Consider the following 16,412-nt stretch of genomic DNA (forward strand, 5'->3'; position numbering starts at 1 on the left):
CCGCTCATAACAACCTATGCTGAGACAACGCCCATGACGTGTGATCCGGTACCGCTACCGCACTGCTGCCTGTGCCCGCCGTGAGCCGCTAGTGCATGGGTTCGACCATGAGAATATGTGTTTATGTTGCTTTTTATACTATTGTTTATACGTTGAAGTGACGAATTGTTTATTTTTCGCAAGCCTCCGCTGTCCGGTTGCCTGCAGCTCCATGCAACGCCAGCTGTACTGTTGTTTTAATGTTGTCTCTCCGCTCAGCTGTACCGTTGCCTCTCCGCTCATAACAACCTATGCTGAGACAACGCCCATGACGTGTGATCCGGTACCGCTACCGCACTGCTGCCTGTGCCCGCCGTGAGCCGCTAGTGCATGGGTTCGACCATGAGAATATGTGTTTATGTTGCTTTTTATACTATTGTTTATACGTTGAAGTGACGAATTGTTTATTTTTCGCAAGCCTCCGCTGTCCGGTTGCCTGCAGCTCCATGCAACGCCAGCTGTACTGTTGTTTTAATGTTGTCTCTCCGCTCAGCTGTACTGTTGCCTCTCCGCTCATATATGACACCCTCTATATGAATGGCACTACTGATTGTCACACCCACTGTCCGTATTGTCCGTAGTGGTGTCTACGCCCATGTTAATACAGCGTGCAGAATCCATATTCTATTGAGGAGAGTTGAGCCAAGCAAGGGCGGCGCCACCGTGGGGGCAGTGGGGGCAGACTGCCCCCACTGGCAGGAGGCCGTGGGGGGCAAGACTATGTTTTTGCCCCCACAAAACATTCATAATAGGCGGTTATAATAGTACGCCTGTTTTTGACGGTCCCGTATCAAGTGCATCAGCAGAACGTTCGTTTTCGGACCGTCTGTCGCATATCTCCTACTGCCACTCATTCTCCTACTCATTTTCATTCACTAGAAGGCTGCCCTCGAGCTTAACCTCGAGGAGGTTGAGAGGCAGTTTGTCAAAAGTCGGCTGGAGAAGAGATCACCCTCTTTTGGGAACCCTTAGACTAAAGGCCGCCCCACACTGGAACTCGCATGCGGGTTGCGGGTTTGCGGGTTTTGAGTTTGCGGGCATAATACTAATTCATAAAGTGATTAGACCGTTTCCTTATGGTAACTTCATGAATGCAGTTAAGCCGGTGCACCTTCAGAAACTTACATATAGTCGCAATACCAGCGCAACGAACCAAAATTCGGCTCCAACGAAAAAACCCGCAAACCTCGCAGAACTCGCAGACCTCGCAGCGAGGAAAATCGAAAGTTGACTCAAAATCAACTTTTGTAATGCAATGCAAGGTCGCTCGCGAGCTAAAAACATGCAGACTCGCTTGTTAGATGGTAGTGTGGGTCACTCGGCCTAGATTGTATTATTTGATTTTGAAGAAACCCGAAAACCCAAAAACTCGCAACCCGCATGCGAGGTCCAGTGTGAGGCGGCCTTAAGACTGAGCTCAGGGAGGCATGACAAAATGTGATATGTATGTATATCCGGGTTATCTGGAAATGTATGTGGGTCGCCCTAATGGAGCTTATTCTGGTATATCAATCGTGTGTGAGAGAATCGCACATACACGTACTACAGGAAAAAAGAGAACTAAGTACTGGGCCCAGTTCATGTAGAGCCCCTTTGCTGCTAAGTGACACTTATTGGAAAGGGTGACCCTACATATGGGTTCATATAGCCACCCTTACACACCTGCACCAATGTTTCCAAAAGTGTCCCTTTGATAAGTGGCACTTTGGAAAAGTGACACTTGCCGACTGGCTTTTCTATATGAACTTGACCCTGACTATTGTTTAAGGAATACACCATTTTACATCTCAACGAACAACATAACGTTTCACAGGTTTGTGTCTCGCAATCAGGTCAACATAAAACTTGACCTTTTCCAAGCAATATATATGTCATTCGACGCGTCTCGACGAGACGAATGCGATACCAGTGTCGCAGCTCAAGGACTATTTTTGTTGAAGTTATTTGCGAAAACAAAACTTAAGCCCCAGCTCGGGGTCGTTGACCTGACCTCTGACCTCAGGTCACCAAGTTACTTAAGTATTTTTTTCTAGGTCAAATGCTACACAACCGTGCTCGTACTTTGTCTTTATCTCCAAAACTCTATTTTTGGCAGCTGGTTGAAGTTCCCGTCTGTGACGCCGAAGTTAGCCGTGCAGGAGTCTAAAAAATCGGCCCTGAGACGTTATCAAGGAGGCTAGGTCCAAATTTTTTGCTTCAACAGATGTCAAATTAATGGGGGATAAGGTACAGCAAGTTTCGTCTTTCTATCCCTAAGCGTTCGTGAGGTATCGCAGATATTCGCCAGGGGGAGGCGAAAAACGCCCCCCTTCCGGGCCCGCAAAGGGTTCAATACGTATGCATGAAACCTGAAACCATAATAATTTTGGATGGCAACATCTAGGGGCAACCCTAGTAGCACACAACATTGATACAACATTGAGATATGTTGAAATCAGGTTGATTGACAATATTGGTGCTTCAACACGAATTCAACATTGATTCAACGTTGATATCACGTTGATATTTGGTTGTGCTTTGTCGAATCTTGGTTGAAGTTCAACATTGTAGTTCAACATCGATACAACATTGTCCCAATGTTGAGTTCACAATATCGACAGAGGTAGAATTTCAACGTTGTGATTCATTATTGATACAACATTGTCACGATGTTGATTTCACAATATTGATAAAAGTAGAGTTCCAACATTGTGATTTAATTACTATATTGCCCCGCAGCTGTGTTGACACTTGACAGCATTAAAGGGGGCAAATGCCCCCTCGGGTGTAAGGGGTCCCATGGGCTGGCTCAACAGGTCCTAAGGTGTCTTTCGGACTTTAAGGGTGAGATCACTGAGGTTCCAAATAGACGAATATGGTCGTATAGAAATAGTACCTATTGGTATCTTATTAGGCATATACCTACGTCTTGAATATGATATATATAAGAGAGTTATAAAGTGAATGGATCCTTAAATAAAGATAGCTCCACTTCATAAAATCCTTTTATAACATCCTCAACCTACGTTGAATTAAGCAGCATTATTGTATCGGCATTATTTTATTCGGGTGCCACCGGTGCCATTCAAGTATCACGGTAGTAAGTGCCTTGTTCCCCTCCCACCAGTCGTGCGCTGTGCTCTTTCAGAGACCGTACCGACTGGAATTTAGCGACCGCTGACCGTTTTGAAGACTGTACGCGGCCGGCAGCGGGCGGTCCCATCCTCGCCTCCGGCTAGAGAGGGGAGACCGCGACAGGGGACCGCGCGTCCCCCGTCCCGTTGTGCCGGCTCGCAGAGTGCGGACGGGTGTGTTGAGTGTGCTGTGTCCAGTGTCGTCTGGCGTCTCCTCTTTCGATCCATGTAGGTTTCCGCCAGTTTCTGCTGTGTGACAATCAGTGCATTTATCCTAGTTATTGCAGTGATAAGTTAAAAAAAAAACTGGCGCTGAAACGTTCTCTTCAAAATGGTGGCGATCACCGTCGTCACTCACTTGCCTGCGGCAAAGAGAAAAGGTGCTGCCGGTGGCGTCATGTAGCGTCATGGCTTGAAACAGGGCCCGGTAAGTATAAAAGAATAGATTCATGGTAGTAGGACGTATAGGTACATGCGTGATGCTAAATGCACTTACATAAATATCTATTATCTGAGCTGAAAATGACTGAACTGAATTTACTCAAAAGCCCAATTTATTACCGTTGTTACATAGGAATCTCCGCTTTGTTACAGGAGTGCGAGGCTCGACAGGCGACTCAACCCCCACGGCCCTGACTCAACCGCTCAAGATGTGAAGATGGCGGAGACTGAGCGGCGGCCGAGGTTGTGTGACGTGATATGTGAAGTGTAACTGACTCGAAAAAAGTGAAGAGCTGTGCCGGCGGCCGAGGTTGTGTGACGTGATATGTGAAGTGTAGCTGACTCGAAAAAGTGAAGAGCTGTGCATATATCAAAGAAATACATTTTCCCCGAACATTGACTGTGACGGTGACGCTGGAATATTTTAGGTAATTACGGGATCCTACGGGATTTCGTACACGTATAGGTCTGTCCACAACAACATCGAGACAATGTTGTATCAGCATCGAGACAATGTTGAATCAACCAAGAATCAGCATCGAGACAATGTTGTATCAACATCGAGACAATGTTGAATCAACCAAAAATCAACATCGAGACAATGTTGTATCAACATCGAAACAATGTTGTACAATGTTGTCCTGTCAATATTGATACGATGTCGAAATTCAACATCGTATCAATGTCGAAAGTGGCTAACAGAATTACATCGATACAACATTGTTGTCAATATTGATACAACATCGATACAATATTGATGTGCTACTAGGGAAGGTGCTCATGGATTTGCAGATCGGCGTATCAGACAACAGCCGGGTCACCTCAAGCTTGCCCCCACTGGCGAAATTTCGTGGCGCCGCCACTGGAGCCAAGTCACCATAGGCTCGGGAAGAGAGCAACGTGGAGGCCCACTGCCCCTTCCCCGGCCCCCACTGGGGGCGCCAGCCACTCCAACTTTTGACTGGATGTCAAGAGCGTCGCCACGAGGGGAACGAGTCGCCGGCCAGCCAAGGTAGCCAACGGCGTGTGAAGGTTGCCTGACCTCGAGGAAACTGAGATGGCACCAACGGAGGTTTTGTTAAGTAGGCGACCAAAATTCGAGCGGCAGCAACCTGGGCACCTTCACAGATAGCAGTGCCGCGTATCAGGGCGCCTTCGACGTTGAGGTGGGCGTCGATCATCAGGACGCCGGGGGAATATGACCCAATATCCCCCGTAAATATGTGCCTCGGAAGGGAGACCCAACCATAAAACTGAAAGCTCGCCGTATTTTATCCACTATTTTTCGAGCAGGGTCCATAGATTTCCGTCCTCAAAAGTGCGGGGATATTCCCCAGTGTTTGAGTTGGATGGGACTATAGTGGCGTTTCCACCGACAGGAGATTCCCATTGCCGGCTGTGGGAAACTACTGTCGGTGTAAACGCCATTCATATTTCCTGCGTCACCCCTGTGGGGACGCCCTTACTCCATGGTGCCGAGCTTATCAATTTGGATATCAATGGAATCAAAATCTCATCGATCGATGAAGAACTAAATTACCCCGACCCGGAGAGCGTCTTTGGAATCAAAGCAGTAGCACATGACGCAAGACTTCAGGCAAATAAATCCTTCTTGTCTGAAATAAAACATTTGTGTATTGATAAGCACGTTTTATATGCAATGGTAGCAAGATTCTCCATGTATTTGGTTAAAGTGATAATTTAGTAGCAGATACTCACCGTCGCATTTCGTTTTTTTAATTAATAATTTATATTGTCAGAACTAGCAACATGTCTCTTCACTCAACAATAATTACAAAAGTGAAAAAGAAATGATAAATTGCTTATATTTTGGTGAAACTAAAAATTAATTCAGCACATATTTTTTTTTTACAGCGTTGAAGTCCAGCTCCAAAGGACAGCTGACGATCGTAGCCGAGCAGGCCGTTTGGTACTTCTTCACTACTTCTTAGAAGTACCCGTTAGTACCGATCATGTCTCACATAATAAGCTATTGGAACAAAAATATCCATGTTCTTCTAATTATTCTCCTTTCACACTTTAAATAAATACTTTTGAAATGCATTTACTAATTAATTTCACAAAAACGGCTTGAAATTTTACAACGTCAAAATACTTATTCCAATTTCCACCATTAAACCACCACTATATTACTTCCTTACAGACCCGTGCGCACAGTGCGCGCAGTTTTATCGTGACGTCAGAGGGTGCTTCCTCAGTGGCGCCCCCTGGCGGGGAACGCGTGCAAAAAGTCCAGCTCTTAGGCATGTCCGGTAGGTATATAGGGCCTTGGGTAGGTCAACCTGTTTGAGGTTGGGTCGGAACCGTTATTGGAAATGCGCGTTGTGGACCGCTTGTTGCATTCGAGTTCGATACGGGCATAGGATACGAGTTTGCCAATCAATTGATCAGTCAGTGTTACACTCTCTGAACTCTAGTTACACTGCACTGGCACATCATGATCATGTCGAGCAGTGGGCCCAGTGAGCCTGAGCGGATTGAGATTGAGCTGGCAGCTTTCAGGAATCCTGGCCCTGTTCGGTCGCTGTCTTTATATCAGGGTGCTGTCGGTTTTCCCCATACAAGGAAGTTATTGCTGGCGCGGCTTGGCCTCTCATTGGTCTAACGAATAGACCACTTGAATTCGACCAATGAGGAGCCAAGAAGCAGCAGCATGGTCGCAGCCTGCTGATAAATAAACGGGGTGCGAACAGAGCTCAGGTTTAGCTTTACATCAAGATCAGTTTAAATGCCTGCTTCTGCTTTTTTTTATCTACCTATACTTATCAATTATTAAACTTCAGTTAAATGTCAGTGTTCACTCTTTCCTACAACTTTCCACCTTGTTTAAGATGGAAGGTTCCGAAACTTCTTATGGCTGAAATGAAATAGACATTCAGCTCAGCAGTCAAAGTTGCATGTAGGCTGTTGAAATTGAAATGCACCAAATCCTACTCATCTATCTTGCTTATTTGCATGAACATTGTCTATGGCATGCACAGAGGCATACCTACTCACTGTGAATGATTGATGTGAGTGCAATGTAATGGAGTTGAAAATTGAATGGCCTCTCACATGTCAGATGTCCTGAATGCTGAGATGTTCTGCTTCATCTATTAAGCCATTTTTAAGACATTGTAAGGACAAGGGATTTATTTATTTTGGATTCTACACCTTACTCATATTGTTAATATTTTGTGAATATTTCTCTGTGGAGTGTGGTTGAACATTTTATTTCATATTTTTTTACCTTAGTTTCCTCATTCCCATTAGGTAGTGGTTCATTGATCAGACTAGAAGAGGCATCATTGATGTTTATGGGGTGCTATGATTAGCCATTAGGTGCCATGATTTTCAGTTCTATTTTTTAATAACTTTTGGTGGCTCTTTTTCAAAGATACTACTGTCATTTGTATTAAAATATGCATTATGCCCGAACCTGGCCATTTAAAGAGATTGTGCATTAAGGCTGGAATTTCTGCAAAAAGAAGTGGGACATCAAATATGTTTTATCTACCTATGTGCTTCTTCAGGATTTCTGCACATGGATATTCAGGTGTTATATCATTTTAGTTTCCATTCCAACCATGTTAATTGATGGGAAGCACTTGTTTCTCTAAGTGTATCAAAATGGAATGACATGCTGGTTGTTTGCACACTATAAGCAATTAAATATTAGCCATTTTATCTAAATCTGTTCATGTGTTTCAGAGCTGAACCCTCGCTGTGACGGGCTGCAGCCATGGCGTCGCACCGCGCGTGGCTATCGGCCGCGCAGCTCTCGCGGCAGTTTTTCCAGTCTGCCCGCTATGTGCGTCCCACCAACTCAGTGGTCAACGACAGCTCGGAGCGGCCGGCGCCGGCGCCGCACCCGGCTGTCAGCCTGCTGCCGCTCTTCACCTGCGTGCCGCCGCCGCCGCTCAGCGCGCCCGTGAAACGCCGCTTCTCCACCGCCCTGCCGCGCGGCAAAAAGTACCACGAGGCCGAGAACGAGTTCGCGCACGAGGTGATGTCCAGCCTGCCGGCGTACCGGCGCACACTGCACTACCACGTGCTGGGCGGCGAGGCGGCGCCGCTGGACGCGCCCGTGCGCGGCCAGCAGGCCGGCTGGGCCGCCCAGACGGCCGCCACCCTGGTCAGCGCCATGCGGCGGCTCCAGGTGAGCGGCGACGAGGGGGGCGCGGCGGCCCCGGTGCCGGCCGAGCCGCCGGCCGCCGACCCGGCGCTGGCGGCCCGCTGCGCTCAGTACTCGGACGACCAGATCGTGTGTCTGCTGGCTGCGCTGTGCTCGTGGCCGCCGGGCGGGCAGCCGGATGAGCTCAGCTTCCGGCGACTGTGGCAGGCGCTGGACGGCGAGTGCTGCCGGCGGCTGGCGCGCTGGGACGCCGAGCGGGCGCTGCTGGTGGCCGACCTCTGGTATCGGCTGCAGGTCAGCCGGCTGACCCAGTACAGCGGACACCTGCTGGAGCACCTGGGCCGCAGGCTGGGCCAGCTGTCGCCCTCGCAGCTGGTCCAGTACCTGTTCTTCGTCAACCTGTCCCGGCGGCTCGGCGGAGTGAAACAGGTAAGTCGGTGTCGAGGGTGACTCAATTGGTGGCTGTGGGTGTAACTAGAATCACTTATAGTGCTTGAATGAAGGGGAGCGGCTGTTGCGACAGTGTTAGTGCCGACTGCCGAGAATACAATATGGACTAAGCTGCTTCCAGGCTGAAATGTCCATTATCAACTTGTCTTGTGCTAAGTTTCGGTCGTTTTATTTTTAGGACCATCTTTCTTGTTCAGCCCAAGATTACTAGAACCCTGGCTCAGTCTGTTTTATGTCGTATTGCCATCAGATAGAATAATTGTTCAATCCCGACCTAACGTGATCGTCAAGTCTTACGTAATCAAGCACCGCAAACACCATCATCTAATGTTTCACTATTTTTCGTATTAATATGGTCATTATCATGTCATTGGCCACGCTGCATTACTGCTATCGCCCAAAGCCCGAGGGATGTTTGCGTTATTTGGACATAACATGCAACCTTTGTCATGAATCAACTTCATCATTTTCAGGTAATAACACTATAACATGACCCAAAGGCCAAAAATATTGAAATATAAATTCATGTATGCTGCTGTCTTACGATTAATTATAGTTCCCTGGCTATTTTGCGTTGCTAATACTTGTGTATCGGGCCAGTACGCCACTTGCATTGACCCTTGCTCTGTCATCTGATCCTCTCGAGCCACCCCAACCTGGTGGGTTATCGGACTAATCTGCGGCCGTTATTTATTCCCGTGACGTCACTCTGTCCAGTGACGTCAGTGTTCCCCGTGTACGGGTCACTTGGGATGCACGCCGGGCGCGGTAAACAGCATGATGCAATGTGCTACTCGAGAAAGTACGTAGGTCGGTTTGGTCATTGAATTGGGGCCAATGCTTCATTGCTTCTGTATGGTAATCCTCCCAGAGGCGTGTGCTAGAGATCATAATCACTGGGAATGTGCGGGGCGAGTAGCGGTTTCACCGAGTGTCCAGAGTTCCAGAGTAGTGTGTACGCGCTTAGCCTTCGTTGCGCAACTTGTTACCGGTCCTGGTGAAAGCGGGAGACCGTTACTGAGTGTAAATTTAGCTGAACACCTTTAAGCTTTTAGCGTCAGCATACTCATCAGACGAGGATCATAGGCCAGAATCTGAGCAGGCTAACGAGTTTTGAGAAGCTTTTACCCTATGCCAAAATATGGCATTTATGTTCACGGAGTTAAGTAAAATATGAATAAATAGATCGGGAACATCACCAGTTCCTTTGCCTGGTTTTGTGGCCCCAGTCCGACATGTTCCGACATTATAGGGTCGATGGATTTTTATCGCCCAATTCTCCCCTCGCTCCATCCGCAGGTGGACCTGGAGCGTAAGATCCTGCAGTGTCTGCCTCTGCTCTCGGTCGACGAGCTGGGCATCATCTGCATGAGCTTCTTCAAGACGCAGACGCCGCTGCAGCTGGACGAGCTGGTGGACGCGGTGGTGTACAAGCTGCTCAGCTGCGTGGAGACGGCCAAGCCGGAGACGGTGTGCGCCGTGCTGAAACTGCTCCGGCTCAGCGTGCCCGCCAGGAGGTGGCAGGTCGGTCGGGGACGAGGGTGGTGGGAGGGGACGGAACGCATGGTCTGACCGTAACAGCCTGGCAGGCTAGTTTGTATGGAATGGAAATCAAAACATATTGCGTCAACATAGCAGAAATATTTTTATGTTTTGCGATTTCAAGGCTTGCGATGTTAGAGTTTGATTTGCTTGTGGGATAATGAGTTTTCTTTTTGCATCGTGACGGGTAGTGTCTTTATGGTCACTAGATACGCTGGTTTCTGGGTAGTGTATTTCAATAGGAGTGCTAGGTTGAATTTCTCGTACTTAGTGTGTAAAACGACACTCTGCTTTTCTGGCGCTCGAGATGCCATCTGAAGAATTGGATCAAACTGCTCTCTGCACTCGGCCTGTTCTGTGCTGCCCTCTGGAACACATGTATCGGCTCATGCGTCTATAGACTGCCGTGCCCTATAGCAGGTTCTAAATCTAGACCGTTTGCACGACCGTGTGATAATCAGTGTATGTACTTAAACTAACTGTCGTGTCCATTCAAGACTACAGGTCCAGGAGCGTGTGTACGACCGCCTGCTGTCTGTATGAAGACCGTACGTCTTCTGACTGTAGTGTTTTATTCAAAAGGTCCTGAAGCATATGTACGACCGTGTGATTATGTGTCTGCTTGTACTGACTGGTATCTCCTTGTCACAGGTCCTGGAGCGCGTGTACGACCGCCTGCTGCCTCTGGTGGATGGGTTCAACTCGCTGGTACAGCTGCACCTACTGCTGCTGGGCACCCAGGCGCTGGTGCACCACCCGGCCGCCGTGGTGCGCATCACGGCCCACCTGCACGGACAGCTGGCCAACATACGGCTCAAGGTGCAGACACAGGGCAGAGGCAGATGTGCATCTTCCATGGGGCACTACGGGTTGAATTGTAGCCCTGGCTGACAACGCTTAGCTTTCATCTATCCGTCCATTTAAGTCGTATAATGGCGTTGGTATTGCTGCTTTCAGTTCTTTCTCAGTGCCCACTCTTTATGTCGGCATCTCACATATTATGATGCTCCAGACTAATGTTCATTCCTAACGTCATCGATTTCCAACATCGACAGCATCTGACCACGCCCCTCCTCGCCCCCGGCAGGACATCGAGCGCCTGCTGTTTGTCACCATGCTGTTCAACTTCGACCCGGGCGTGGCGTTTTTCGATGACGTCGTGTCGGACCTGCGCTCGGAGCGACGCGTCGAGGAGCGCAAAAAGTACCCCAAGTGTCTGATGTCGTGTCTGATGTACCTGGCGTACCACCGCGTGTACCCGGCCGACCTTATCGCCACCGTGGTCAGCCCTTCGTTCGTCAGCTCCATCAATGGTGAGAGCGGGGGGGGGGCGGAGGGAGAGGGGGGGATCAGGGAAGCTGGAAATGTGACTGGGAAGGGGGGAGGAAGTAGAGGCTAGGAGCATGCCTTTTCTCTTGAAGACAACGGGAGATTAAGAAAAGTGAGAGACGAACGTCTTTTATCCGGGACAGGTTGATTTTGGGAATAGAAATAAAAAGACTGCGTTTTTACCATCAAATAATAATTGTTAGATGGCTAATTAGGAAGATGTTCCCCCGACCTTAACTTTTTAATTGGAAACCTTTCTTTATAAGGATGAGCATTGAGCTGCATAGACCACAACAAATGAGTCACAACGTAAGATAAATGCAGCCTTTTCCACATGCTGCTTAGTGCTGCCGTGCAGTTTGGAAGAAGTTTATTAATATATAAGTTTACATTAATAAATGATAATAGTTAATTGTATAATGTCGAAAATACGTGACCATACTTTCCCTGTCAATAAATATTTGATAGCGTTGTTGACGATAGTAGCAGCTTGTGGCGTGCTTTCCGTGCTCCGTTTGATGTGCTGTTATCAATGCTTACTCTCCTCTGGGAACGCCAGACGATAACTGGTGCTATGAATATTGAACATGGTATGTCATCATTACCAGTAGTAAATTAATCCCATTGCTATCAGTCTTCAGGAAAAGGTGGTTTTCAATTAGCTTGATCATAGACCTCTTCACATAAACAGGTGAACGGAGGTACCTACAAGGTACCTCCGTTAGCTTGGCGTTAGCAGGTACCTACAAGGTACCTGTAGTTAGCTTGGTGTTGTACCTATCTGAATCGGGGTAGGAAATCGACGCAGCTTGAAATATGGCACCATTTCCCTTGTTTAAGAGAACGCGAACTGCGTGTCCCAAAGAGATGTAGTATTTCGCGAAAAGAAACCCCGAGCAACCAGGCCCAGCTCGGCAGAGCAGTCGCTGAAGGCAGTTTTAACGCTCTATAAGCATTAACTACACTCCCTGTTAGCAAGCTACCTTCCCTGACAAGTCCCAGCCCCATTTAATTTTCGGTTAATGTCGTTATTGATCACGCAAATGGTGTGTTACAGTATGTTAGAGTTGTTTGAAAAAAACTAGCGTGTTGCATCAATCACAATGAATATCAAAATAAAGGATTTTTTATGCTTTTACTCTAAGTTTCAATGTATAGGTTTGCCTCGAAAAAGTCTCTGTCTCGGTACAGTTCTGATCTTGGGTTTGTCCGGACATGGTGGTGGTCCTAGCGTGAGACCGCCCCGCTCTGTTTACAAGCCTATGTGCAATGCATACTGATGTCGACTTGTACGTGGCTTGTTAGGAAAGCACCTCTTTTTGCCCTTGGACAAATGTATTGACCAGTGAATTCTAGTGGGCGTTTTCCGTATTTTCAGCCGATAGTGCGTTTTGCTCCTTTCCAAAGGTGGCCACGCTGCAGAATGTTCTGCTCGCACGCTAGCTTGTATCAATTGGCTTATCTGCTAAATATATGGCATTGCTTAGCTAACACTTCCGTAAAAAAACAGTATGTGCTATATTTAGGAAAATATGTGTTTATAAGAACTTTACTGCTAATACATGTGGATTACCTGCACAGCCAGGATATCTTGGCTCACTCTTGATCCGGTGCCCCCTGTAACCTCTGTAACCCTCCCCCGGCAGACTCGATGCTGTCGTCCTACAGCGGCCTGGAGCGTGAGCTCACCGCTCTCAGCTGTACGCTGGAGCTGGAACTGCCGGGATTCGTCTCCGAACTGCCCAAAGAGTACCGACAGAAACACCTCAAGGTGCGTATATCTGCGCTAAGACGCTTTCGTGCTAGCGTTATGCGAAGGCGATAAAACACCTCTTTATGCAGTGTTTTACGTAGTGAGTTACGTAATCTTATTGGTCGCGACATCTTGAAACGCAGCTGTCATACAACAGATTGGAAGGTTTTTCGGGAAAACTCGATTTGTTCGTGCAGCCGTTCGTGTCCATTGGTAGTCCAAATCCAATCAATGTGATGGAGATATAAAGGACGTCTCTTAGATTCAGTTTACATTCCTGATAAAAGCTACGGACATGCAATTTTTATTGGAAAAGATGCGTAGGATAGTGGAATATTTCAGTGTTGAGAGTTGAGAGTGAGACATACCTTTTGAGTCACTGTGTGTGCCATTTTTAAGAAGTGTTTGAATTCCTTTTTTCATTTTCCCACAATGCTTTGTAATAATAGTCAATCCTAACTTTAGAAATCAAGTGGTCTAATGCAAAAAAGTCGATGAAAATTTGCATTCCTTTTACTCATATATTAAAGGACATTACACATTGCAAGGTTGGTCTCTAACTCTCTACCACATCCTTTTTGAGCTGATTTTTTTTTTTACCGAATGCTGAGTGGTGAGCCAAAATTGCATTGCCCACCCACCGCTATAAAATGACACCCATTCCCCTCTCTGTCCGACTCACAGAAGCACATGGCCCGTGTGCCGCGGCCGGGCACTGGCAGACTGACGTTCGCCGAAAACACCCAGCTGGCAGTGCGGGCCACTCTGGCTGAGCTGCTCGGCGGACCGGACCGCGTGGCCGCCCTGCACGTGCTGCCCCACTTCGTCACACCAGGTATCCAAGGAGACATTGCAGATTTGATGCATTGATGTTGATACTGTGCTGATTTTTTTTTTTTGTAACGAATGTTGTTCCTTTTGACGAACACATAGGAAAATTCTGACGCCATGTGTAAACTCATGTGACCCTCTCGGATGCTACTTACAGCAATTGGCCCATCCTTAGCCGGGTGTCATTACCCCTCCCCCAGCATCTCCCACTGACTGTCCGTCCGTGACTGTCTCCCGCTGACTGTCCCACTGACTGCTGTCCGGCAGACATTGTGGTGTGTCTGGACAGCTCGGGCCGCGGACTGGCCTCCCCCTGCTGCCCCACTGACCCCTCCCCTCGCCGCCCGGCAGATATCGTAGTGTGTCTGGACAGCTCTGGCCGCGGGCTGGTCCTGCCGCCGGCGTACATCCGTCAGCCGGCGCTGGCCGCTAAACGGCCGCTGCCCGGACTGGGCCACTGGGTGTGTGTGGTGGTGGGAGGTCGGAGCTGCTACACCAGAAACGACCAGCACCCGGTGGGCAACTTCCTGATGCGGCTGCGGCAGCTGCAGCTGGTCGGATACAGCGTGCTAGAGGTGAGAACTGAGGTGGGGGCGGGATGGAATGGTGGAATGATGTGGACTGAGTATGTATTAGTGTGGCGATGGATGAGTATTATTTCATCCATATGGTGTGGCGTGGACTGTGGATGGATATTGGAGTGGTACGCTTCTTCGCCTGTAAAGCTGTTTTTGCGTTCGGACTTTTTATTTTATTTCTGTAGCTCCGCTGTCATGATGAACTCTACGAGATGCCAGGTTCACTTCAATCTTCTCGGGACTAACCAACATATCCCCCTGTCATCCCGTCAGGTTCCGTGGTACGAGTTCCAGGACAAGTCACACCGTCTCGGCTACCTGCGCCGTAAACTGCAGCAGCTGAGTGTCCCGCCGCCGGTGCCCCTGACCCCTCCTGGCGGCAGCCCGCCCCGCGCCGCCCGCCTCAGGTAGGGGAGCGGGGATCGGTGCGGTAACAGCGACATTTCGGGAACGTGATGCTTAGTTAGTGTACGCTGTACACTGTAAACCCTCGGTGGAGGCATGGTTTGAAGGCGTTATGACATGACAAGCTCAGTGTTAACGTGATGTGACGAAAACGGTATGGCCTGTGGCGTTATTCACGAGCTGAGCTGGTGTGTAGCCGATGGAACCATAACGCACTATCAGAGAGACCTCTGACTCCTGTGTTGCCGAGACCTCGCGACTCTTATCCACTCGGTACTGCAGCGGCGGGCCCGTGAAGACTCCATTCAGTAAAGGAAGCCAGGGCAGGCCGCAGCGCGCCATTGGCGAGAGAGCTCCCTGTCGGGTGAATGAAAGCCGTACAAGAGCGTCGTGGTGGAGCCAGAGGCGGGGATAATCTACTACGTAAAGCGTGCGGCGTGGTGAGCCGGGATCTGCTTGTACTTAAAGGTGTCCCTGACAAGTCAGAAAGTACAGTGATTCGTGCAGTGATTCGTGCAGTGAACAGGACTCTGGTGTTTGTTTTTCATGAAACAAGAGTTACCGTCTCACCGCCAGCTAGCTATGTCCTGCTTGTTTTATCTTTTTTTTGCGTCTGTGTGTGTCAATGTGTGGTAGTCAAAGTTGTTTATGTTTGTTGGACTCCGCCGGCCTGAGTGACAGCAATTATGGTTCAACAGAGATCTGACGAAGTCTCTGTCTACGTGAATGTGTAGGCCAGTGGACAGTTCTATTCGCCTTGTTTGAGATTTTTTGAAAGTTGATTTATATCCTTAAGACAAGAACATTATGTTTATTTCTTTCATTCAAAAGCCTCCTTCATATTATTTATGCTGGCATAGTTAAAAGAGGATGGCTTTCTCAAAATGACAAAGAATGGGAGGGACCCTCCAGCTCTGAGCAGTGCAAAGATTTATTAGCAAGTGCGTGTAGGTTAGCGGGAAGGTACCAAGTGAACTCATGACAAACTCAGTCAAAGGTGTTCACATGCCGCGTCCGTCATACTCATCGTTTTATGAAAACACTCTGATATCCAATGTCAATCTTGAGAGACAAGGACGCCAGTGGAACACTGTGCTAGTTCACTGCGGTGGTATACACTGCGCCTGTTTTTATTTCGATGAGTTTAGTTGTTCGGTGCTCTCTGCTTCTATGCGTTTGATTGCTGGGCGTCTGTACTGGCGCTTTGACTCTGTCATTGGTGCTACTTTGAGCTTAATATGACGTGGTACTTAGTCTGTTTCACTTTCATTTGGTGCTCTGCCGTACAAAGGCAAAACCTCCTATGTTTCGATTTTCGCCGATATTTTATTTTTCACTAGAGCAGTTTTTGTGTTTTTGGTAATTGTCGACGTAAGAAACAACAGATGTCACAAAATCGTATATCCTCGGAATCCTTAGAAAACGAGAAATTTCTTTGTTATAAAATAAAATGACAATGCCAAATACTATCCATGAAAAGGCTAAAAGTAGGTTATGCCAGTGTAATTTTTATGAGCGATGCAAAGGCAAAAACACCTTTGTTGCAAAATGCCGTCAAAATCCCCTATGTTAAGAAATTATACCTTTCCCTTGCGAAGACAAAAACCCCTATGTTGCAAAAGGCCGTCAAAATCCCCTATGTTAAGAAATTATCCCTTTCCATTGCAAAGGCAAAAACTCCTATGTTGCAAAATACTATAAAAAAAACACTGTGTTGGGAAATTAGGGCGTTGGAAAGCAAATACCTACGCGATGCTCATGTGGTGCGATTAAAGGCAAAGTATCAAATACGAATA

General features: G+C 47.9%; 1 protein-coding gene across 1 annotated transcript; it reads left to right on the forward strand.

Moving 5' to 3' along the window:
• The first annotated feature begins 7,303 nt into the window (after nucleotides 1-7,303).
• On the forward strand, nucleotides 7,304-15,872 carry LOC122378136 (FAST kinase domain-containing protein 5, mitochondrial-like). The gene is made up of 8 exons (XM_043358857.1): nucleotides 7,304-8,157; nucleotides 9,478-9,702; nucleotides 10,372-10,539; nucleotides 10,808-11,033; nucleotides 12,696-12,820; nucleotides 13,487-13,637; nucleotides 13,985-14,208; nucleotides 14,485-15,872. The coding sequence occupies exons 1-8, from the start codon at nucleotides 7,336-7,338 to the stop codon at nucleotides 14,620-14,622; spliced, it is 2,079 nt and encodes a 692-aa protein (XP_043214792.1). The 5' UTR covers nucleotides 7,304-7,335; the 3' UTR covers nucleotides 14,623-15,872.
• The last annotated feature ends 540 nt before the right edge of the window (nucleotides 15,873-16,412 follow it).

Source organism: Amphibalanus amphitrite, unplaced genomic scaffold (genome assembly GCF_019059575.1).
Source record: "Amphibalanus amphitrite isolate SeventyFive unplaced genomic scaffold, NRLGWU_Aamphi_draft 000055F_arrow, whole genome shotgun sequence".
NCBI classification, from domain to species: domain Eukaryota; kingdom Metazoa; phylum Arthropoda; class Thecostraca; order Balanomorpha; family Balanidae; genus Amphibalanus; species Amphibalanus amphitrite.